General features: G+C 38.9%; 2 protein-coding genes across 2 annotated transcripts in view; both read left to right on the forward strand.

Moving 5' to 3' along the window:
* Nucleotides 1-1,453: 1,453 nt before the first annotated feature.
* si:rp71-46j2.7 (uncharacterized) lies at nt 1,454-15,095 on the forward strand. The gene is made up of 16 exons (XM_056383711.1): nt 1,454-1,785; nt 2,301-2,397; nt 3,778-3,991; nt 4,328-4,470; nt 5,472-5,646; nt 5,774-5,829; nt 6,739-6,929; nt 7,026-7,145; nt 7,284-7,409; nt 9,156-9,254; nt 9,344-9,502; nt 11,971-12,613; nt 13,796-13,859; nt 13,955-14,160; nt 14,258-14,346; nt 14,437-15,095. The coding sequence occupies exons 1-16, from the start codon at nt 1,597-1,599 to the stop codon at nt 14,533-14,535; spliced, it is 2,670 nt and encodes an 889-aa protein (XP_056239686.1). The 5' UTR covers nt 1,454-1,596; the 3' UTR covers nt 14,536-15,095.
* A 2,552-nt stretch (nt 15,096-17,647) lies between these two features.
* The window catches only part of mrpl11 (mitochondrial ribosomal protein L11), a 41,050-nt gene continuing 32,627 nt past the window's right edge, over nt 17,648-26,070 (forward strand). The window contains exon 1 of the mRNA XM_056383260.1: nt 17,648-17,735. The gene's annotated coding sequence lies outside the window, so the exon portion shown is untranslated. The remainder of the gene's footprint in view (nt 17,736-26,070) is intronic.

Genomic DNA, 26,070 nt, shown 5'->3' on the forward strand with positions numbered 1-26,070 from the left:
TTTTATAAACCAAGAGTTAAGTCTTAATATACAGCTTAATATATAGCTAAATGTTAAACAGTGAACTTCAAGTAAAGTGTTACCAATAAATAAATGATGCAGTTAAAGGCAACAGAATTTTTAAAGCGATAACATCTTCTTGGAAATGTTTGTTTCACGCTGCTCAGAGTATCTGCTGATTGTATCACAGCTTTATTACTTTAATATAGAGCATGGATCTTTTAATATCTGTATAAGGAGAATTTGCCCACTGAAGGCTTGTCTCTAGTTTGAAGGTTGTCTCCTCAGGCATGAATATAATCAAATTTATTTTGCAGCTTGTTTACTGCATTCCTACTGTGTGAATTCATCATTTTCCAGATGTACATTTTTTTGACAAATGTTTGCAATGGCCTTTTCTTATGTTGAATTCACACTCAAGAGTAAATAATAGGCCTATTCATCATATCTGTCTCCTGTGTTTTGATTGCTAGTGCAACATCCATTATATCCAGATCAAACCCTACATCACATTGTGTTACTTGTGAACATTTAAAGCTGTTTCTTCTCCAGTTCTGTTTTGTATTAGTTGTCGAGCAGTGTTAGCGCCACCTTGTGGCATCTGCCTCTCTTCAGTTATTTCAAACATGACAGTGTTAATAAGATTTAAAGCCAATGCATATTTTCCAGATTAGCCTAAGCAAGTGGTAACCCATTTCTGCTGTCACATACTGCTGTATTTTCATTACTATTACATCATAATCGGAGATTGTATAATCTAGAAAGTAGAGAACAGCCCAGTGCCAAAACAATTTCTCATTTAAAATGATTTAATATGATACACTAAATCTAGTATTTATTTATGTGCTGGTTTATTTATTATTTGATCTTAATTATTTGTCTTTTGGATAGATATGATGACGGTTATGGTTGATTAAATCTCACAATAAAATATAAGCAAATCTGGAGGGAAATGTTGAACTTTTTACTCCACTCAACTATTTACTTTTCAGAGTAAGATTTTACACAAGAAATCATTGTGATGAGATTATAAAATACAACACTTTGCTAAAGATTAAACCAGTGGTTTTGGCTCTTGCCCCAATTGGAAAAAGAAGGGCCAGTTGGAGGCCACTTGCTTTGAGATATTTACCAAAGTGAGACATTTCTCCAATGAGCTTCATTTTACTTTTTTTCTTTAACTTAGCCTAAATATAGTTTTAAAGGCAGGATAGATAGATAGATAGATAGATAGATAGATAGATAGATAGATAGATAGATAGATAGATAGATAGATAGATAGATAGATAGATAGATAGATAGATAGATAGATAGATAGATAGATAGATACTCACTCCTTGCTGTCAGATAAACCTGTAACCTACAGATGGCGTCCTGTTATAATCAACAGCAGGCACGCGGCTTTGCCCGCAGCCAATCACAGCTCTGCTTTCACCAGTTTGATAAACTTCGTTGTTTTCCTCTTCTCTGCTGAACGGCGTCCCCTTTCTCTCGCTGCTAAAGATGTGGCTGAACAAACTAACTCAGGTCATGTGCAACACACACCGACGTGAAGTGCGAGAAAGAAGCGAAAAGAAGGTGTTGTAAGAAAAGAAGATGTATCTATGGCGCTTCTCCATCGCCATAATCCTCGCCTTGGTGTGGTATTTTTCAGACAGCGGCCGCGCAGTCACACAGTACTTTTTATGTTTCCTCTTCTGTTTTACAACTCAACTATCACTCGCAAACAGTGGACGAGAGAGCAGCACTCAAACCGATGAAGAAACCAAGGAACATCCTCTCGAGGTAAGAATGATCTGTAGGCTCTGTTTCATTTTGCTTTGCACATTGTGTTTTATTGCAGAAAAGAGTTGCTTTTACGAGCAGTGTCGCATGATCGACACGGGTTTGTGTTTTAAATTAAAGATGTTAAAAAAAAATGTAATGCATTTGTACATCATCGTCAGTCTTTCTCCCCTATATATGTAAATAAGTGAGATAAGTCTGTGAATATTATAATATTGTCAGTGTGTTAGTAATGTCTGAAGTCCTTATCAAAGTGGAAGTCATTAATCTCTTTGCCATGTTTACAAGCCAAGCTACACAAATACTTGAGTTGTGAGATTAGTAAAACTAGACAAATATTGAAGTATTTTCACTCGTGGCCTGAGGTGCTTTTTCCCCCCTTCTTTACAGACCTGGAAAAACTTGTTTTCACTCATCACATGGCCCAGTGTGACCTAAACTTCAGCATTAATCTATGTTACACATTTGACCATAAGAGCGAACCTGGAGATGATCCATTGCTTTCTGTTTTGTAGGAAACTGTTGAGGAAGACCTGTTGGATGGAGAAAGCAGTGAGCAGGCAGAACCACTGGAGTGTCAGTATCCACACGTGAAGAGGTCTCTGCAGCAAGGTGAGGCTTGTTTCTACAAGAAGACGGTGCGATTTTAAGTGGCGTCGACACATTTGTCATTGCAGGTTAGAAACACTTTGTTCAAGAGTGAGGTGCATGTTAAACGTCAAGGTTGTGCACTTGACTTAAGACTGTCCTGTTGTCGGCACACTGTAGCTGTGTTTGGACTGAACACAGCGAAGAGGGCAGTTTTGCACAGACACAGCTGCAGCTGGAGCTCATGTTACAGGAGGCGAGGAGGGGCTTTGAGGAAAGAAAGAAAAGATGAAGAACACAGCCTCAGCAGAGAGTTGATGTGTAAAACAGGAAATAAGCTATCTGGTTTCCATGCAGCTGCATTATCAGTTGTGTGTGCTTTGCTCCTGTTTTAGCGATAATTAACAAGGTTAGAGATGGGTTATGAGATTGATTTCACAACTCTCAATGAGCTCAATGTGTTGCAGAATAATAGTGAGTTTGCACATGTATTTTATGCTTTCTCTATTCAGACTGCTCAAGGTTCAAGTCAGACTTTGAAAACAGTAGGAAAAAAAACTGTCAGCTTTTTGCAACTATTTGGTGCTTAATATTTTCACTCTTAAATACAGCAGTCTCATTCAAATGTATGAGCTGAGGTTGAGAGTCTAGGTTGGTTCTGGTTCACGTTTCCAAACGGTCTATGCATTTTTTTTTTTTTTGCCTTTTATTCAACACCTTTTAAACTGTCTCTACCCTATATGTATGGTGCCATTTTTTTTCAGCATAAACTCAGCTATAAAGTGATTTTATTCTGGCTTGTTTTTGTCTTCTTCATTGAAAGTCTATGCATGACAGAGATATCTTCCAAAAAATATTTTATCTATACATCAGCACTTTCAGCTGGTTTTCTCAGTTTGTCTCTGCGTGGTATATAAACACAGTTATGTTGCTGTAAATAAAAGATGCTCAGTGTATTCACTGAGACTCCCCAGAGGGATTTGTCTTCATCTCACCAAGAGCTTCTCGTGTTCAGAGGAAAATCCTGTCATGGATATTCGACTGAATAATTTTCACAGGATTTCTTTTTTTAGGTTTTTTTTTTTTTTTTTTTTGGCATTTGTGCCTTTTATTTATTTTGACAGCAATAATGGCAAGTGACAGGAAAGGCAGGGGAGAGAGAGGGAATGACATGCAGCAAAGGTCCAGATATGGATTGGGACCCAGCTGCTGTAAGGCCTCAGCCCGTATAAATGGTCGCTCTTAACCCGGCGAGCTACCGGTGTGCCCATCCACAAGATTTCTAGATCTGACGATATCTGTAAAAGTAAAAAAGAGAGCTTGAAGTCCTTCAGTTTGATGCTCAGGAGATGATCATGGTAACTTGATGTTAATATGAATTTCCTTTGTGACTGCTCCCCTCAGTGTTTGAGTGCGCCTATGCTCAGCTGGTCCTGTCTTGGTACAAGGTTCCCGAGCCACGCGAGCACCAGCCTTTGCACCAGGTGCTCAGCAGGGAATTCGACTTCGTAATCGACCGCATCATTGAGAGAGCCAAAGACTTTGATGTCTGCCAGGCGGTCGTGGGCTCCATTCGTATTTTGACCCAGCACTTGCACAACGCAAAGCAGTCGGACAGGTGAGACTTGACACCTACTTTGTTTTAAAATGACTGCTGGGGCTGCTTCAGTTACTCTTTGCACTCAATAATGTGTCTGAACTCTATAAATGCTTCAATGTTTTTTATCACCTATGAATAATTTACCATACTTTTACTGGATCATACCTGCAGTGACATCCTAATGGGTGTTCTTATGGCAAATGGTGTTTCAAGGGGAATGCATCACTTTAGATTTAAGATTTACATCTAGTGATCATCAGTTGTGTGGTGATAAACATCTAGGACCTTTTTTAGTACTTATTAATGGTTGGATTCACTTCCCTTTTACTACGTGTGCTGTGTTTTCTGTCTCAGAGAGCTCTTGTTCCGCTCCAGAGCAGATGAGATTGCAGCTCTCAGAGAGTTTTCCGACACTCTTGTACGTAACCTTTTTCCCGAATCTCTCTGGGGCCAAGAAGTCAACCGCTGTGCCTTAAATGAGATTGTTGCCTTAAAGGGTAAGGAAGCATTAAATTATCTCTCTGCAGGAATGCAGCCTTACATAAGGGCTAAGCCTCCCATGATGACTTTTACAAGTGTGAATTGTATGTAATCCCTTATTGTCAGTGGTATTGTGGAGCTTAGGACATGAATTTTGGGTTACATAAAAGGAAGGCTGCTTCCACAGTGACTTTCCAGTTCCCTCACAGGGATTTTCTTTTTTTTTTTAGTAACAGATAAAATGTTTTACCTTGTGGGAGCCTTGCTGTGCAGTAGGTTTTAGCAATTGTACATGTAGCTCAGTTACTATAAGTGATTTTCACAGCTGTAGTTTAAAAAAAATAACTGCTTTCCATTTAGGTGACTGGAAATGGCCGATTTCTGTGTTTTGGTCAAAGACACGTGAAAGTGTGTTTTTTCTGCAGTGTTATAGGGCTTCATTATTACAGTAAAAATTTTTCCTAATATTATGATTTCTCATACCAGTTAGAAGTTATTTATCTTGATGATTACATTAGTTGAGATTCGCATCATTCATTTTCAATTACACAAGGTATTTGAAGTCAAAAGAAATAATATAGTACTTTATAGTATAGTATGCTCTTATTCACATTCGTCATCAACATGTCACATTGAGGTAGACTCACAGTCACAAGTCACTTCTCCCAGCCAAGAAATAGTCTGGCACATTAACTCTCCATAAAAGCACAGCATGTTAATTATTGAGCATTGAGGTGCTGGCGGGTGGATTTTCCTTTTGACAAGGCCGTACTACCTGTTTCCAGCTTATATACTAAACTAAGTGAACTGGCAAGAAAGCAAATAATCATATTTTGGAAAATGTTGAATTACTCTTTTTAAAAAATTAATTATGGAAGCTATTATTACAGACTGCGCAGATACATGACTCATTCCAATCCAAATAAATATATGAATATTTTACCTCCTGATCCCAGTGTGTGTTTCTGTCATGACAAACGGAGTTTGTAGAGTTAGTGTGTTGGCTGTTTTTCCTCAGGGTTGGGCCTGTTAGTGACGTGGCTGTCGGACCCGGACAACCTGAACCAGCTGGTGCTGAGCCAGCTCGAGAGCGCAACCCCCAAAGGCTCTGTGGAGGAGCTGTGTGGATCAGACCCGGACCAAGCCTCTCTGGCTTCGCAGGAGGGCAAATGCGAGGGCAAAGGCAGTGAAGTGTGAGTGGCTGTCATCTTTCACACACCGCTGGAATGACCTAGTCATAGTGAGCCTCAAAGCAGCGACCGTATCAGCTACCGTCTGTGTTAGAAATTGCAACTGACCTTTTTGTTTTTGGGTTTCTAGGAGTTTGGAGGGAGCAGGGATTTCAACAAGCTCCAGGATCAAGGACAAAAGGAAAGGTGTGTTATGTGACTCAGCTTATACATTTCAAAGCTCTGTGATACCTAAAGCTGTAGGAACAGCACATGAGATTCTTCACCTGGTTTTTAGTTATTTCTGAGGGAGAAAATCCGATGTGGATAATGTAGGCTTGAAAAAGATGGAGTAGTTTGTGGATGTTTGCAGAACAGATGACTGTGCTCACATAACGTCATGTACAACAGTTTGATGAATAGCACTGGGTTGTCAGCTACGTGACATAATAATTTTCTTTACCAGCCTTCCTTTCAATGCATAATTTGTCCCCTGTTTCTTTTGTTTGTTGGTGCAAACTGTTAATTACACAAACAGCAAGATGAATGGCAAATCATTTCTGCGCAGTCTTCAAGAAACTCCTATCTCTTTGTATCGAAAACAATCCAAAACAGTGATGATGACCGAATAAGAATGATTACGCCGTGATAATGAACAGTCTGATATGATGAATATGCATATTTCCTGTAAAGGTCCCCTCATAAATTCTGGAAAAGTACCAGTATTTGTCATAATCTGTAAGCATTATTTAACTCTGATGGTACATTTATTGTTCGCCCATCACATTTGATTACTTATCATGTTTACAGCACTTACAGGCCTAATGAAGTGTGACTTATATCCTGTGGATAGTTTTCTTGCATATTTTCCCACCATAGTGATGCTCCATAGTTGTTGCACTTCCTCACAGTACATAAAGTGTATGCAGCTAGTGTTGATTAGATCAAGATCAATGTCAAGGTAGAATTCATTATTATTCTCCCCATGCACAATACTCAGTACACGGGGGAAAGAAGTTCAGTACGACAGTGAACTCAATAAAGAAAACCGGTACAAAATTGATGACATAAGCTGTCAAATTGTCTGTGACTTTCACATGCGTTTTTAACATTCAGCCAACAAGTTGAAGGAAGGATGGTCAAAATTTGTGGACAAGATGAAGTCCAAGAAGGCCAAGAAGAAGAAGATGAAAATGATGGAGCAGGAGCTGATGATGAGGATCATGGTGGCCCATGATAACGTGTCCAACGAGGACGCTGTCAGCAGCAGGGAGGGCTCCATTCACAGCCTGCAGGACTCTGACAGGGTGAGGCCGCTGCAGATAACACAATATATTAAACTGAGGATGACAATTTGTGAAACATGACAGATTCATTGTTGCTTTTTGGCCAAACACCATAAGGAGGACAGTGATCTCAGTGATCTGGAGAGCTACTTGACAAGCGTACAAGAGGACATGATGGAATTCAAGCTGTCATATGAGATGTGGCGCGTTGGCCGCTGGGCTGTCAGCATCCCTCATGTGAGTTATAAATATCACTGACAGTGTGGAATGTCCTGGAGGCTTGTTATCTGTCTGCTGAGGCTCTGTAAAAGCTTGTCCTTGGATGGTATGTTAATGTTTGAGCTTGGGTTTGAGCACGAGTTAACTGTGTCGCAGGCCGACTGGGAGGATGAGGAGCTAATCTTCACCGTACATCTGGAGGAGAACGACAGCCCGGAGAACCTGCAGTGGGACATCAGGAAGACCTACATGGATGTGATATATTTTCGCAACCGATGGCAGGTAAAAGGCAGATGGAAAGCCTTGTTGTGTGAGTTTTTTTTTTTTCTTTTAACAGATTTAATTACCTCACTTGCCAGTACACGTACCTAAGACTAATGCAACAGTACTGTAATAATAAACACTTATATCTCTGGGGGTATGCTAAATGATGGACCCACATCTCTGTATAATGGAATACAGTTCAACAGCAGCACAAACTGCAGCCTGCAAAATTATCATAAAGTTGAATCAACACCTCTCCAAAACACTTTGAACCGAACATTATGAAGGGAAGATTTATTGAAGGACTGTTAGACTACATTAACTTTAGATAGATGTTACTTATAATAAACTGTCAACTGATTGTAATGTCTGCATATTCTAAATAAATCACCCTGAGTTGAAAACCAGACCAGCTCCGCATCATGAAGGAAAAAAGCTTCAGCTCAACTTAAAACTTATTTTTATTTATTGAAGCATTTTCTCAGAGTGGAAAAGCAATACCATGCTTAATTAGGCCTGCATGTCATTGGCCTTGCATTGCCTGCTTTTACACAAACTGAGCTGTGCTTGTGAGATGAGGACTGCTGATTTTCTCACTGACATTAGAGGCCTTTGAATCACTGACTTGATGTCTGAAGCTAGCAAACCAAACAATCATGATACACAAAGGAGATGATGCTGATATCATTATAACTGTTAGCATAGTCTCTAACATGTTTGGTGAATAACCACACTTCCTGCACTGTTTGAGCTTCTATCTGTCTGGTGAACAGTTTTTTTGGGTGGGAAGAGTGTGAGTGTGTGAATGAATGATGAGAAGGCAGCGTATCTCCCCACATTTTTTAAAGCCGATCTTTAATCAATACTCAGATGTTCACATGTACATCGAAACAGTCACTTTAATCATTTTCTGCTCTCCACACTGGAGAGAAGATTCTCTCCTAATTCAATTCCAAAACCATTTGCTAAAAAGACCGCAACTTTCAAAGATACCCAATTGATTTTTCTCAGTTAGAAAGCTGGCGCCTCATTATCTCCAGCTGAACTTGCGAGAGTATTTTTACACAGAACATGAGCTGTGGATTTTGCCACAGTCTTTGTATGAACAGGATGAACAATTTAAACCTAAAAATGCAAACTTTTCTTGAATGTCAGGATGGTGTGAGAGATGTTAGAGATTCGGACTCGGAGGAGACTAAGTGGGGCCAGTGTGGAGGTAAATGTAGATCGCAGGACAATGAGGCGGGGGTTTTCCCACGAACTGGAAGAGCTACTTATTGTTTGGGAATACCTTTCACACTCTTCCTGCCCATGTTTGCACCAAGGCTTTTCCTCTAGGTTTTCTACTGAATGAGGTTATTGTAGAAATGTCAACATATATGGCATGGGTGTATATGCTGTATTATATGGATGACATGTAGTGATATCTACAGGAAAATATCTGCAGAGCTAAGGATATAACTCCTAAATTATTTTGTCTGCAACGACAGTGCAAAGCAAATTCCACTTAAACTGTTGAGTGAAATACTGTAGCAGCAGTTGGAAATGACAAGTTCCCTTTGATTTCCCATCATCATATAGTTCAGTGTTATGAATTCCTATTGGTTAATTTATGATTTTGGTGTGTATTGAGTGAAAGAAAATCTTTTTTTCCTTTTAACTTCAGAGAAACTAGTTGTTCCTTATTATATATTCAGCATGAGCCAGAGGGAAACACTGTTGTGGAAACAAAATACAAGGAATTCAGCTTTTTGCACTTTTCAGGACTCAACCAGTCTGTCCACAATCCTGGTACTGGAGGAGTCGGAGGTCAACGATGAGGTTAAAGAAGAAGTGAGAGTATCTGTGGAGCACTTTCTGCAGGTGAGAGAAACAAAGAAAAATCTGAGACGTGTTGACAGATAATCACTTGAAAGATTTATGGCTCAACATTTTGTTATTTTCTTTCCCAGGAATTACTTTCTGATAATCTGATTGGCCACACTCAGCCGGTTTTTCAGTTCCTCTGCCCTCTTGATAAATTGCTGAATGAGGAGGAACATTATGGAGGCGTGTGGGGCCTTCTCAGCGGCCTGGCCTACTTCCTGACTCCAGGACAGGAGGAAGAAGAGGTAAAGTTTCATGTGTCTGCTTTTCTTCATGTTGACATCTTAAAAGGATCCCCCCAGTTTATTAAAACATTGGACTTTATGGACCATTGACTATCATTCCTACCATCAATAATAAGATTGTCCTCAACAAGTGAATTGCTGAAATCTGTGAATATGGCAACATTGCTACAAAAACATGAGCAGTCAGATGATCAGGAACTTATTTGGAGGTGAAAACAAAAGAGAATATTAAGATTATTACTCCAGCTATTTGCTGTGTTTTTAACATCAGTCACAGTTGAAAGACAAACGTCCTTCAGCCTGCCAGAGATGCAAATATTTTCCTGTGCAATGCACTTGCTTTTGGTTTCACCCCCAAATAAACTGGTCTAGATATTCTGGGTGAACTATTTCCTTGTTTACAACCTGTCTGAGAAATTCTCAGCACTTGTGTTTCTCAGTCAGTTGTTGCAGAATCACCATAATCCTAGATCTCAGCAATTACTCAGTAAATACAATATGACCAATAGAAATGATGCCCAAAGCTTAAAATAAATGTGTCCCAGGTTTTACTAAACTGGAATCGGTTTCAGTCAGGACACTCGTGTCATGGTTTTAACCATTTATTCCTAAAATAAGCTTTTTAGTTTGACAGTGTGGCTCTGCTCATGTGACGTCTGGAACAAATCTGAGCTGAAGTTTCACACAGATTAAACAACCTTTAATAAAAATTTCAGTTCACGCACTACGAAATGCTCAGATGCTCAGACAGGAGGAGACAGGGAGGTGGAGGGAGTTAGATTGGCAAAAATCCCCCTAATTAGACAGTTCTGACTAACTGACTCTTAGAGTTTTTTTTACTTTTGGTCAAACAAAAAGCTATTTGAAGAATCTCTCTCTCTCTCTCTCTCTCTCTCTCTCTCTCTCTCTCTCTCTCTCTCTCTCTCTCTCTCTCTCTCTCTCTCTCTCTCTCTCTCTCTCTCTCTCTCTGGGGAAATACGTTAATTTTTCATAATCTTACAGACTTAAAGACAAATCAATTAATCAAGAAAATAATCAACAGACTAACAGCTAATGAAAATAATTCTTAGTTTATCAAAAATATCAATATATTCTATTTTATAGAGGAAACAAGATATGCACCATATTGGCTAAGCAGGTTACCATCTATGTGCATTTTAAAATGACTGCGTTTGAAAGGTAAACAACTGTGCAATGGTCTCTCTCTCTCTCTCTCTCTCTCTCTCTCGCTCTCTCGCTCTCGCTCTAATTGGTCGACAGCGACATGCGTTGTGACCATGACATGTTACTGTAGCAATGTTCCCAGAGGCAAAAAATACCTCTGTGTGTTTCCCTTCTTAAAGGATGTTTAGCACCAGTAGTAATATTGTGACATGCCACAGGGCGTCTCTGAGACCAGACGCTGTTGACAGCCTCGTGTTCCTGTCACAAAACCTGCAGAGACTACAGAGGCACAGCGCACACCTTTCTTTATACTGCACACTGTTTCTGTTAAACTCAGTTTTGTTTATGTGCAGAAGCTACTTTTTATTCAAGGACAGAGTTTTTATGTTGACCTACTTTACAGCAAGATGTATGCTGTATGTGCAATTGTCTTATGTGTGTAATTTCTTTTAAATACTACTTATCCAGTTAGATATTTAGCATCCCTACGACCCTAAAAGGATGAGCAGGATGGCTAATGAATTAATAAATATACAGGATTCTGTGTTTTTGGTGTTACAAATAGATACTGATACTTTAATATTAAACTTACAATGAAAACCTTTTTGCTTTTGATCTTAATTGCCACTTCAATCAAGATATTAATTTTTTTTTTTTTTTTAAGTCATGTTGCCAAGCCCTAAGTCCTAAATGTGACTAAAACATGACCTCAATGTCTGCCTGAATTATAGCATCCTCCGCAGCAGCTAATAGATGTAGAAATGGAGACAGTTAATCAAAAACCTGCAGTAAAGGGGCTCTCCAGTGATTTAGACTTGCACTTCCATTAAGTTGGGGAACTATGTTAAAATTGAAGCAGTCAGCATTGGAACATCCTTACTTTTATCCCCACTATGTGTAAAGCTTCTGAAACACTGGATCATTTACCATATTGCAACTTGATATCGTCTTTCATTAGACTCTCACTCCATAATAACATGATAACGTCACATCTTCTAAACTCCACATCCCCTGCTTTTTAAGGCTTTCTCTCATCAACGTGAAGTCTCACACTGAAATTGAGATCACCCTGACATCTCCATCTTCCCACAGAGCCACATTATCAAACTATTTTTCACATGCTTTATAATACAACCCATAATGAGTAAACTGAGCTTCATGTGTAAAATCCCTGCTCTTTTTTAAAAATGTGATCGTAAACGGATGTGGCTTTGTTCAGTCGCTGGTGTCTGCCATGCTGCACCATCGAGGCGCGAGCCACAGGGTCAGCTGTCACTACCTTAATGTTTTGTTTTTCTTTGCAGAGCTCTAGCCCTCAGACAGAGGCCTCTAAAGAAATCATAATGCCATCTCCACTCCCAGAATCCACAGCTCAGCCGTCAGAAAACTCAGGTGCCTTTACTCAGAATGGCAGTAATGTTGCCGGGGCTCCTCTCCCAACTATCGTTATCTCCCACTGTGATCCCCCTTCACAACCGCCGGAGGAAGCAGAAACAGAAAAGGAAACACAGTCTGCTGCTCACTCAGAGTTTTCAAGTGCTGAAAACTGTTCCCAGGACAAAATAGAGGACTCTGATAATCCCTTAACCTCTCACTTTAAAACCATCTTCAGAGGACTGACCCGGTCCAAGTCACAAGAGTCTCTGGCCTCAACAAAAACCAGCGGTGATGGAGACCCGCCTGATTCAGACTCCACTCCACACTGCAGACAAATAGGAAGCTCACAGGGGGAGGGCGCTGAGAGCCCGTCATGGCTTCATTTCAGCACAAGGTCGAATAAAAAGGAGAAAATATGTTTCAAGATGTCAGGTGGAGCGAACAAGACTAAAGGGAAGGAGCAGGGCGCTTTGCCAAGAGGGGAGGACTCCCAGGGTCAGAAGAGCCAAGTCAACTGGGAGCAGCTGGAGGCGACCAAAGCCATATTTGATCTGCTCAAAGAGATATCTGGTTTGTGCAGTTTTTTCAAAACTCAGATGGCGTTGTTCACAGCAAGTGTTTTGTTTTTTTAAAATTCTGTGGTCCATTTATTAGAAATGATGTGTACTTCACTTTACTGCGCTTAGATTAATGCATTTAGACAGCCAGTTATTTTAGTTCTTCACAGCACCATAAGCAAATTAACATGGAGAGACTTGATATTTGCCTGAGAAAGCTAATCCTTTACGTCTTTATTAATCATCATGTGGTATTTTAAAATGAACGTATGGCTTGTTTTGATAACTCCCCTGGGTGGTGCATTCATGTGCTTCTGAGGAGCTCAGATAATGCAGGATTGACAGCAGGCAGCCAAACAGCATTATATACACCATCCATGTAGTCAACAAAGAAAATGAGATGATAGACAGTGAGCACACTGATGTGATGAAAAGGGTAATGTTAATTTGGTAACTTGATGCAATAGAAGGTTTGTCTGTGTAGTTTCAAAATCGTGGGTTGTCAAAGACGCTTCATCAAGAGCATTAATCAAATAATCTTTGAACTGAATTATCATGTAACAATAATACAGCCTCAACAAAGAAAGATAAATGTTCACTGTGATGAATTATCAACCTCAGGCAGGCTTCAAACCTATGATATTTCATTTACACCGTACTGAGATAAACTGAAAACAGTGACTTGCCCAAAGGTAGGAAAATGCATTTCAAAATCTTAACAGCTGTGGTAGGCTTTAGTAAATAATTGGCTGTCATATTAACCTTGCATTAAGCAATATTTTTGATGAATCAAAGCACACTGCATAATCTTATTGTGCCAAAATGACAAATATTTAACAAGTAAAGCTAATTTTATTTATATAGCCCGCACTTACAAGTCATTTGCCCCTGTGGGCTTTACAGACTGTCTGACACCGTCTGTCCTTTAGACCCATGATTTGGAAAAGGAAAAATTCAGGTGGATGAATTTGGAAAGTGTTAAGTGGTAAACATAGTTGAGCATCTCAAGAGCTAAAGACCTGTTTGAAAAAGTCTTTAGAATTTGGTTGTTGCTTTTTTGATGTAGAGGTAAACAGATGTTCACTGCATTGTCCTCGAGTGGTAAAAATGAAAGAACACATGCACAATTTGTGACAAATATGCTAAAACATGATTGGTGTCCTTCAAGACGAATCTAATACTTGTGTCTTGACAGGAAACTCCATCCTCATAAACATATTTGATGCCATTCTGAAACCCGTTATGCCCATCTTGAAAAAGTAAGTTGACTGATGATGCCTCTTCACAGTTCATGCATTTGTTGTATCATAGTCTGTGAGAATGACTTATGATTCTGAGTTGAATTCCTCCTCAGGAAAGTGAACTCCTTCTTAAACAAGATGAACCCAACAGAAACGCAGATGGCTGCGTACATCGACACTCTGCGAGAAAAGCAGTGGCCGGAGTTTCAACCAGCAGCACCTCCTCCTCCTCCTCCTCCTCCTCCTCCTCTTCCTGCTCGCACGGACGAGGACAAAAGCGAGACCAGGGAGCGAGCACATAACCTCATCAATGCCAGATGTAGGTGGACACCTTTCAGCACTTTAGAAAGAAGCGTCCAGTTATTTTTGGCAGTTGGTCATTCATCTAAAATGTATTTTTAATGTCCTCTCTGTAGATTCAAACTATCTTGTCCTGAAGAAGACGGACATGGAGTCTGTCTTTAACCTTTTCCAGGACAGCGAAGAAAACAAAACGCTGGTCTATGTGAGTATCCCAACATTCACTCTTCCACCATTTTATTTGCTATAGTACACAAATCTAGTTCTGACTTTGTTGCCTTGTCTTTTTCAACAGATGCTTCTGTCATTCCTTCTGAAGGAATTCTTTCCCAGTGAGCATTCCCTAAATGTGAGTGCTGCTGCCTTACTGAAAGTGACCAATTCTACCAACTGATCTGTGAATCTTTGATAGCTTTTTTTAATGGTACTTGTTTGACATTTTAGAATATCAAATTATTTATGAAATGTTTTAAAATGCCATAGAATATTTGAGACCACTTCTATATCAGTGTCAAACACCCTTTTTCTGCATTATTACCTCAAACATACTGTGAATTCTTCCTTTGGTTTTTATTTTGTGAAGTTGAAACGCTTTTGTACATGTTCACTTGTCAATGTGGTGAATCCCAGCTTTGCATACTGAACTTTTATTGTTAAGCTCAGAGAAAAATATAAAGTATATTTCATATTTACAGTTTGAATTTCACCCCACACGTTTTAATGTAACAGAATTAGAATATTTCGGAAATATTTTATGTCACTTTGAGCACTTTTGTATGGTGAGTGTTTGTATACTGAATGATTTCACCAAAGTTTTATAAAAATAGAATATCTCATCATCACTACTCACATTAATCTGTCAAAACATAGATTGCACCACTATCAAAGGAAAGCTGAAATAATGTTCATGTAAATAACTTGAATTAATTCCAAATAAAATATTTTAATAAATAACTTTTTGCAGTTATGTGTTTGGCTTTGTGAATTTTTAATTGACTTTAGACTCTGTACAAGATTCAGTGCAAATATAAGATGTAAATTAGTTGCTGATGCCAGCATCTTATTTGCTGTTCAGCAATATTTGTTTCAGATGAGTTACACAAGTTAATCCACTTGGGGGAATCTTGTAAGAGAACTGTGAGATGTATTGAAATGATTAATATAAATAAACTATAATATCTTAGTAATATGTATTTACCTTCACATTTTTCTAGTGGAATAAGATACAATAAAATACATTTGCAGAGGAATACAAACTCAACAGAACATGTCCAACAAAAGTTTGTTCTGTCAAAATAACGATTCATATTGAAGACTGAGCAACGTGACTTGAAGTTCAGCTGAAAAACAGTCCAAGCCAACAGCTCTGCTCATGTTTCTATAACCCTTAATGGAAATGCTTTCTCTAATGCTCATGCTATTTAATTATGGAAGTGTAACAGAATTAATTACAGGGTTATTTTGGTCCAGGTCACAGGAGGGAGATTATCTGGTGGTGCAACAACATGAATACATTTTTTATTGAGTTTTTTGAAGAAAGTGAAGTTCCTAGAGCCATGTAACAAAACTGGTCGTTCTCATTTGATTCTATTATCAATGATAATAGGATAGTGATTATAAATCAGAAAATGACTAGGAAACAAAAACAGCAGTTAGACCAAAGGAACTGTAAAAAATGTTTGAGTATATGAAGAAGAAAACTGGATTCCAAAAAACATAGATTATAACTATCAAATGAGTCCCTAAAGCAGCACCAGTGGGAAAATAAACATTAACATTAAATCCCCATAAGAAGAAAAACTAATTAATCTAGAAAAATAAAAATATACATAGAAGAGTACAGAAGAGTGTAAAGAAGAGTAGAAAAACAACTCTTTTTCAAATTAATTAGCTAACAGTTACTTAAAATGTTTTATTAGCAACACAATAGCCTCAGACAGTTTGTCGGCTGGGTAGCAGTAGACTGATCACAGAAAAAGAATCAGGAATTAAAGACAAAAGGAAAAAGAATCACAGAACAGCTGTAATAAAAAGGGCACCTACAGATAAGGCTCTGACAAGGGCATTTGGAGAGTAGATGAAAGATTATCAACATTTACTTGGTCACAGATGTGACAGAATGGTGAATGTAATAGTGTCAATTAAACTGCAAATGCTATGGAACTCTGCCAGTGGTTGCTATAGCAACAGAATTTTCAACTAAAGCCAACTGCTGCGGTATGATCATTTTCCCAACCCAAAATCTTTGCTTTAAATCCTAGTGGAGATCCCACAGTCTATAAACGTATCAAATATGTAAGGCTGAAATTTGGAAAAATGTGTGTAAAGTGATGCACAAGACATCTAGAATACAAACGTCTGATGAAGTGGTTCGGCCATGACAATTATAAAGTCTTGGCTTTGAATATGTCACTCAATTTAAGAATCATATGAAGATAATGAAGAGTTGGAACAAGATAGTGTGAAATCATTAGCATGTGTATGAGTAGCAAGAAGAAAAAATTAAATATGAAATAAAACTATCAAAAATAAGAAAATAAAGTAGGCTACATGCATTGTAAAGAATAGAAACAGAAACAGTACAATACATGAACGTGAATTGGTCTTCAATTTAAATTAAAAGGTAGAACATTCAGGGTCAATTTATTTGAACAGCTTAGCACATTCCAGGAACCTTTTGCAATACATTTAGGGGTTTACAATGAAATCAAATTTTGTTATAAAAAGCATTAAATGTGTTTGTGTTAAGATGATGTGATACCAATGAAAATTCCAGAGCAGCTACTGGTTAGGACTTTGTCAGGGGCAGAAGAAGAACTCAGATCTTTTAAAAATAGCAAAACCACAGAGCAGAAATACTCTGTTACAAGCAAAAGTCCTATACATTTAAAATTTTCCATTAAGTAAAATATAATAAGTACCAAATGTAAAAGTTCTCATTATGCACAATGGCCCATTTCAGACTAATGTATTGTATTACTGGATTATATTGAGTGATTCATCACTTCTTTTATTGAAGCTGGTAAAGGTGAGGCAGATTTTAATTACATTATAAACTGCTGGGTAGCTTCTGAGCTTTTCGCCGGGATCAATCACGGGGTACCACGCAGGCCTCACCGCAGCAGCCCGGGTTCGAGTCCAACCTGTGGCACTTTGCGCCATATGGTCCTCTCTCTCTCCCCTGACTTTCCTGTCTCACTCTCACTATCGGAATTTGGGAAAAATTAACTTAAAAGAAAAAAGTAATGAACCTGGCAGGGACGCACTTGTTATTCAATGCTTTTAATTTCAAAAGTCACAGTTGGGCATTGAACAAGTCCCAGCCTGGTTCAACACCTTTTAATGTCCCCTGGACATTATTTATCTGTCATAACACATTATAAATCAATTTGTTGATTATATTTTGTGTTTTTTGTTAACTATCTGAATCAGCAAAGTAGTTTCCTATCAGTCGATGTTGCAGCTGGTCCTCCAGTCCAGCAGGTGGCAGGTCTGTGAATATCAGCAGCAAACAGTCTGCTGTGTTCAGTTATCCAACATGGCTGCGCCCTGAAGGATGCTGCAAACAGCGTGAGGGTACAGGACAAGTGTCAGGTATGCTAACTCTGAGGAGTATGTCGTTTTCTTTGGGGATTAACACGGTTTCTCTGATCTGTTATAGCTGGTGTGTTTGTGGAGTTAACGTGCCCGTGGCTTCTTTCAGCTCCGTGTGGCTGCGTGTGTGCTGTGGATACAAAGTGTCGCTGCTGCGTGTCGCGTTTAGTTTTGGAGTATCTCTGGTGTTGTAGAGACAGACGTATGCTGTTCCCTTATTCTATCATTCTTGTAATCGTTTTTCATCACGTGGTTTGATGTATTTAACAGCTCTTCGGGAGAAATGGTCAAAAGCAAAACCTCAAAGGCTCTGCATTCAGACTCAAAGTCAAAGCTCCCACTGATGCTTCACTTTGTTAATTATTGGGAAACGGTGCTGGCAATATCTTGTGTGTGGATGCACTAAATGTATGTATAGTTCCCAACTTTTACTGTTAGTTTTTACCAATAGGTAACACTACAGGTATGTGGTATTTGGTGTTTCAAGGAAAATAAGGGCTATCATAACTACTTAACTGAAAGCTTTTGAGGAATGTGTATTTTAAAAAGATCTGCTTAATTTTTAAAAAATAAAATTAAAAAGTGCAGCTTGACCTTTCATTTTACTCTCATTTGTTAACTCCTTTTCACATCTAAACATCTTTCTGTCCCTCCTCTAAACCACTCCCCCACTTTTCCCACTTAGTTCTCAAAGTCTCGTCGCTCTCCTTTGTGTGAAGCTGATTTACTGACTCAAGCCGCAATTATTGGCTCATGAGCATCACGTGACCAGTGCGGTAAAGGCTAGAAAAGCTGTGCCAGTTGTAATAGAAACACTCAACAATTGAATAATTCTCAATAATTTATAGCTTATATGTCCGGGTGTGTATACACCGCGGTCTGCCTCTTACTCTGCACTGACCTCTATGACCTCTGCACTACTTGAACAGAATCAGTAGAATTATACCATTAAATAGATCATGAACGGCGTGTTTCTTTTTATATTTGTCTCTGTTAAGCAAGTTAAAAGCCCTGAAAATCAAGTGAAGTTCTCAACCAAAGTAACAGGCACAGTTGTGGCCTTTCACTAATGAGAGATTTCTGTATTTGTGCTGTTGTCTGAGCTTCACGTGTTGTCTGTACATGCATTGAGTCAAAACCTGGTGACACTTCTGGGGTTGTACAACAATTTTATCAATCCATTGTTTATTTTGCTGATTATTTGTCTGGTCCATTAAATGTCAGAAAATAGTTATTTAAAAAAATGCTGATCACCAAAGTCCAAGTAGACATAGTAAATGGTTTACTTTGTCCCATCAGCTTCCAAACCATTTAGATATTTAGTTTTTACTTTGAAGATGGTGCAAACAGTGACTTGGTATTTTTTATTTAGAAAATGACTTCATGAGTCATCAGAATGATTTGCCAATTTACTTTATGAAAATCGACTCACTGATTAAAAGATTTTTTTTTAAAATATATTATCTTAATTTTTGCATTAATATTTAATGTGATGAAGAAGTACTTAGGATTTGAGTTTTTAGGACCGTCAAACTTTGTACAAACTGATACATTCTTATACACAAAAGACACGGCTGTCCATCTCTGCCAACAATGAACTCAAGAGCAAGAAAATTTTCTTCGTATTTTGGACAGACATGTTTACTTGATGAGCAGCATCAGCCTGACTAAAAGTCTGTCCAGCTTGTACAGTACTTGTGTTTTACTTACTAACCTGAGGCTTGATAGTCTTACTATAGCGTCAGAGATTTCTCTCATCGCTTCTTAATCATTGCCAAATTAATCAGACTCACAGACATTTTTCACAGCAGACATTTTAACTTGTCATAGCAGGGAAAGCACAGCTGGAACTAATTACATTAACGATCATCAAGCAGTTGTTGCGGTTTAATGAAGCAGTGAATGGTGTTATCAGTTACACCAGTGTAAGGCTCTAACTATTACTTTCTTGATTAATAATTTTGACTTGAAAATGACCAAATATTGTGAAAAAAGTCCAAGGTGACTTATTTAAATGTATTGTTTTGTCTGATCGACAGTCCAAAAATATTCAGGTTACAATATAAAACAGAAAATCTTCACACTGGAGAAGCTGGAACCAGCAGATGTTGGGCAGTATTAGCTGAACAAATACTCTGGGGGTCGACTTATTGATTAATCAATTAATTGTTGCAGTGCTACACCTGTGTTTGACATGTCAGAATGTCTGCTGTGAAAAAGTTCTGTTTATCTTCATGTTCACTGTCCTCACTCACTCACTGGTCATATGCATCTTCCAACAGTGAGTCTGTGCTCTCCGATTTGGGATCTACTAATTTAAATTATATCCTTACTGGACATTTTTTACCTAAATAATCTTGGATGATGAGTGAGGAGATGATTTTCAGTTAATGATTATTAGATTATATTTTCCTTAAACATTTTTTGGGCCATGCCCAAAATATAATCATCAGAGTTAGTATGAAACATGACACTTGAATTTCTTGATTCTCACTGGCTGGTAGGTGTGGGTTAACTTTTAGTAACCTCATAGTTTAACCGGACGCCTGTGAAGCAGAAGTTTGTAGTTTTAAATCAATGTGCCCTTATTAAACTGCTGATAAAGACCGCAACAGTGAGGCTCAGCTAAACAGCTTGGCGCAAGGGTTTTGCATGAATCTGGACGTCCAGATCAACAGACTGTAAGACGAGGAAAGACAGAACTTTAAAAAAAAAAAAAAAAAAATGCTGCAGTGAAGCTGTTTGGTGTCGGGTGGTTCGTTGCCTCTGCGTTATTGATTACAATCATAGAACACACAGACCTGTTCAGATATGGCACTTAACCCATGAAAAGGCCATAACCTTTGTTTTCTGCTTGTGGCCACTCAACACATGGTTCACTGGAATAGTGTATTACTTCACAGAAACAAATGGTTTCATTTGAATAATCTTAATATAATAATAATAATAATAATAATAATAATATTGATAAAAATGATCAAGGGGAAAAGATTGAGAAAATGTGTAGCCAGGTTTAGTTTTTTGTCTTTTCCTACCGATCACTCGGGTTTGGAACCACAGGTCCAGATTAGAGATGCACCTACTCTGATATCTCAGCTCAGGGAATCTGCCGATACCAATTACTGACCTGAAATCTTTAAGATCGTTTTCTTATGTGAGGTTACAGGAGGCCAGGGATAGCTGGATGAGTGAAAACTGAGTAAACGGCTGTCTTTGACTAACGAATATAACTGATCAGGGAATCACTGAGTTTTATAATGACATTGACAAAGAAACTGTATTCTGTTTTCCGTCATGTAGACTGGTCAGGTGTGGTTGATACAGTGGATCAGATCTCTGCCTCCTCGGCCTGTGACCAGAGATTTCCAGCTCATAGTGTTGTAAAATAGCTGAGTCATTTCCTAACTGCACATCCTTTGCTGCAAAGACGAGATCTGATTTGTCGATTTCTTGCAGCTGGACTGATTCAGTTTTCACCCCTGTTAATTCTGGCGTCCATCTCCAGGTTCACTCACCCTTATCCACACCGCTATAAATTAATCATATACTTTCTCAATGTTCTGAATATGAGGGCCGGCTGCAGCAGCAGGAGGGGAGCAGATGGCTCCAAAGTTCAGTGTTTACTGTCACATTTTGGCTGCCGTCACACTTGGCTTGCCTTTTCTGAGCTGTAATTCTGAAGACTGAATTTTGTAATGTCAGATCCTTGTGCATCCACATGTCTCCTCGAGATGGCTGCGAAGTTTCTCCTGTGTGTGTGTGTGTGTGTGTGTAATCTCCATCTGTGACTGCGTTGCTTTTTCCTCTCCTCCTATGCTTGTTGGGCGCATCGTGGCCGAATATCATCAACAACATTAATGCGTTAGATGATGTTATGACCTATGACAGTGTCTTTTTTTTTTCTCCTTTTTGTACATCCAGGCCGTATAAATCATGACTCCAGATTTAAAACTTAACACGTCCTGTTGTGAATCAGAAGATAAAAGTCACAGTTGAGCTTCTAATGTAACTTTAGCCTGTTTTGTGACACAACCGTCAGTGGTTTTTGATGTGCTTTGTGCTCTGATACTAGAAAAAAAATTGACATCTGCACAGCCACATCATATAAAAACACTGCCTAACTGCAAAATACATCGGAAAATGATCTGAATTTAGTTCTGCTTTCCCTTTTTTCGATTTCTCATTTACCTTCTCTGCTTGTGAAGCCTCATTGTTGCTGTTTGGTTTCTTTTTCAGATTTATTTAAAGCAGAAGCAGTTTATAACACATTCTGTCTTGCCATCAAAACATGATGGGGAGAGGGAAATGTAATTCAGGCGAGCCAGTAAAGAAAACGGCCTCCCTGGGATTTGATCACCGGCAAGCAGAGATAATGCATGCGGGGAATTTGGACTGGGAGTCATCACTATTCAAGTACAAGGTCCTGGTTTGAACCCAAGCTGCAGTGATTGGCACATGCTGCTTCAGTAGTCAAGTTTTTTCACACAACAGCAATAAAACAGTACGGGGGACGGCCGCCGCTCTTATTAACTGTCTTATTTTTGCACTGTGACCGCTTAACAACAGGGAGATAAGTAAACCGATACACTATGTGCTACAAGTATGAGGACACGCCAAACATTATAGCCATATGCGATTGTTGTTGAGCATCTCATTCCAAAACCGTAGACATGAATAAAACAGCCTCCTCTCTTCTGTGAAGACTTTCTGCAAGATTTTACAACCTGGCTGCAGAGATTTTCTTCCATTCAGCCACAGCAGCATTAGTGAGCTTGGGCAGTGATGTTTGGTAATAAGGCCGGGCTCACAGTTGGCCCTCGAGTTCATAACAAAAGTGGTGGGATGAGGTTTAGGTCAGGGCTCTGTGCTGGAAAACCAAGCAGCTGGAAGCACACTACATGATAATATCACTGTATGCTGCTGCATTCAGATTCCCCTTCAAGTAAGAAGCTTAAGCAAAACTTTAAAAACAGCCACACACACCATCAGTACGTTGACAGAAGAGTGTTCTCTACGTGAAGACTGCAACAAGACGTTATATGATGATATGTTTTAGAGATGTAAGACATGCCGAGAATAGATGTTTAGTTTGGTAATCAATTAGTCCATTGACAGAAAATTAATAGTTGATTATTTTGATAGTTGATTAATTTTTTCAAGCAAAAATGCAAAAACATTTGATGTTTCCAGCTTTGTGAATGTGTGGATTTGCTGCTGCTTCTTTTCTCACATGATATCAAAATAAATATCTTTTGGGGTTTGGACGGGTTGTTAAACAAAACAAGCAACTTGAAATCATCATCTGGGAAATTGTCACAGGGCCAGGCGTGTTTCAATGAAGTTATTAATCCATAAAAGTAATTGATAGATTCGTCGCTGGAAGGTGTCATGAAAAATGAGCTACTGTAGAGATGGGGAGACGAGATGTTGTTGAAATATGGGAATAATGGCGCACATTGTCAGACAGTCACTGCTGGAAAGCACTGATATTGTTGCACTCCTGTCCACACAGCTGACCAATCACAACGCAGCAAAGTGGGTGTGAATGTTGAATTGTTGGATTCGGAAAGTGGCTCGTCCAAACCAGGAAGAGTAGCCCCAAACCAAAATACACAAGAAGGCTAGTTGGACAGGGGTGTCTACTTATTTCTGGTTGTTTAGTGTATGTTATACTGGTTGAACTTTAGTGCCTACTATATCATTTATTAAACAAGAGAGGCATTGTTGAGGGTCAGGATGTCTTTTTTTCTTTTCCCCAACACCCTGTTTATATTCACACACTTACACACATTCAGGCCTAGGAGTTGCCCAGTACAACAGTTGTAATGATACAAAATGAAGAACTACAGACGTATCAATCACAAGCCCACTCCTTTAGCCTTCAGGCTGCTGCTGCAACATGTATGGTCAGATTAATGTCAGACATCTGTATTGCGGTATTTGTTGGCAATTAAGTTACAAGAACTGCAGCGCAGAAATCAATCCCAAAGACAGAAGTTTATTTTTTTTTAACTGTAAAATATCCTTTTCAGTACATGTCTTCATCACAATTATTCTTCTTCAAATGAAAACCATTTACCAGAATTGTGAAAATGTTTCTCTATGGAAGGCTGTATGTAAAGTATGAGCTTGGCCACTTCAGACACCAGTATTGGCAGGTAGAGGTCATTTGAGTGTTCGGTGTGTGAAGCTTGAAGGTATGGTGTGATTATATTTTGGACTGCAAAACATGCTGAACGCTAGAAAAATCCACCCTCCGGTTTTGATTAATATTTTGGCACAGATCGAATGTCTGTCTGCGCAGGGAGAATATCTGCTAAATGTAAGATGAATTTAAAGTGGTAACGGCTTCATCAGAATACATTTTTCCAAGATAACTGCCCTCTGAATATTTCTCGCTGCTTTCGGCTTGTTTTGTAGTTTTAAACAAATGATATCTGGTGTTACATCAGACTGTTTGATGTAAAAATTCATTTGTTCCTGAAAGTGAGGTGATGATGAGTTGTTTATTTCTGAAATGCACAGATTAGCTGAGAGCATGGAGAGATGGGACCTGTAGGTTCATATCAGAGTTGAGCCCGCATGATGCAGGTTGTGCAAGTTCCCTCTTTCTGTCTTGTGGGATCATTCAGACTCTTCTTGAGTTCTGCGTTTTATTTGACTGGCCTTTAGCACTTGGCATTCAGCAATCAATAGCTCCAGGGCCAGAGTTTGATGGGATGAATACTAATGCGGTGGAACAGCATCGGTGTATAACTGGCTCTCTATAACTTTATATCTGACGTTATCTCTTAATCTTATTGAGAGCGTTTCTCGTGTGGCTCAGTGAATGATCACAGCCCAGTGCTGTTGTTCTGTTTGGTCACTGCATTAGGGCTCATCGATTACAGTTAATCTGCAGCTCCTAATTCATAACATGGTGCCATGTAAACAAATACTTCATCCCAGAGTTCCCTGCTGCGACTGACGGTCCGTCCTGTCTGGTTTATTGTGCCGTTAACAGACATTTGTTCGTATTATGTATTCAAGGACAGCAGTCATTTGTTGTGGCTCTAATGGTATTCAAGCTTTTCTGGAAACATGAGCAGAAACATGAAATTGCAATTACAGTTTTAATATGCATGTTCTCCTTTTCTATGAGTGTCCAGGGACTTCAGCTTTCTCCAGGGGCCTTTTCCTCATGTTATTCTTAAATTTGTTTGGCAGCAGGGTCGTGTAGTGGTCACGGAGACCCTCTTAGAAATCACACACTGAAGTGAACTGCTAACTTATTGTGTATTAGTCTCTCATCTTAATGTCTTATGTCAAATGCAAAGGTGAATGCTACCACTGGATGGGCTGTCAAACTAAGACTTGAATAAAAAACCAATTGTCAGAACTGTTTTAAGTGTCAAAGAAAGATAAGAATGAATTCAGTCCCTTTCCTTGCAATTTCAAAGAATACTAATCATGGTTTCAGTTTGGAAATGGATTCTGACGGGTCTTATCTCTATAAGGAGATGGAAACCGAATGGTTTTTACTGTTAAGACTGAGTGATGAGACTAGAATAAGAATGTTAGTTCTTATCAGATTATCACAAAATTAAACCTTCTGGAGAAGACATGCGTATCAAGTAATGGATCACACATTTCGAACCTAACCTATGATAGAAGCTCGCCTGAGTAAATTTACTATCTCAACTAAAATCGTCCTAATTAGGGCTGGCAATTATCAGCTAAGATGTAAATACCATGTCATCACAACACATGGAGAAAAAAATTTAGAGGACTAGAGAGGAGTGCAGCACCGAAAATCCTCTATCACAGGGCGTTGTGTTGGTGTAGTGGTGAAGACACATACCGTGTATTGTGATTGCAACATGATTTTAGAGAGGGACCTATTTTGTAAGTTATTCTCACACACACACACACACACACACACACACACACACCCCTCATTCCCTGTCACCTCACTACTGTCAAATCTCTGTCAAAAGGCAGAAATACCCCCAAAAAATATATATTAAAAATCGTATCTCTGCAATCGTTTGAGTTGTGACATTGCCCACTATGGCCTTGCACCCAGGAAATAAAAAGATAACTGGCATAAATAGTATGAGAACATCTCAGAAGGTTGAAAAATTTGTGTTATGTCATTATTTATATTGTCATGTTGTCCTCTTTTGTCAAAAAGTTAAAACAAGCCTGAGAGTCGATGATAACAGCTGTGTGGTACCATAGTTACAGCAGTGCTTTGAGCTAAATACCAACACCAGCGTGTTAAGCATACTCACAATGACAATGCTGAAATGCTGATATTTAGCAGATGTCATCTTCGTCATTAACATTTGCTAAT

This window comes from Seriola aureovittata, chromosome 8 (assembly GCF_021018895.1).
Source record: "Seriola aureovittata isolate HTS-2021-v1 ecotype China chromosome 8, ASM2101889v1, whole genome shotgun sequence".
In the NCBI taxonomy this organism is placed as follows: domain Eukaryota; kingdom Metazoa; phylum Chordata; class Actinopteri; order Carangiformes; family Carangidae; genus Seriola; species Seriola aureovittata.

What these genes read in the sequence shown, in the direction of transcription:
- si:rp71-46j2.7 (XM_056383711.1), top strand. Translation starts at nt 1,597, where the DNA reads ATGTATCTATGGCGCTTCTCCATCGCCATAATCCTCGCCTTGGTGTGG. An exon ending in CTGTGGAGCACTTTCTGCAG is followed by an intron (nt 9,255 to 9,343) that starts GTGAGAGAAACA and finishes TTTCTTTCCCAG; the next exon opens with GAATTACTTTCTGATAATCT. An exon ending in CAGGACAGGAGGAAGAAGAG is followed by an intron (nt 9,503 to 11,970) that starts GTAAAGTTTCAT and finishes TTTTCTTTGCAG; the next exon opens with AGCTCTAGCCCTCAGACAGA.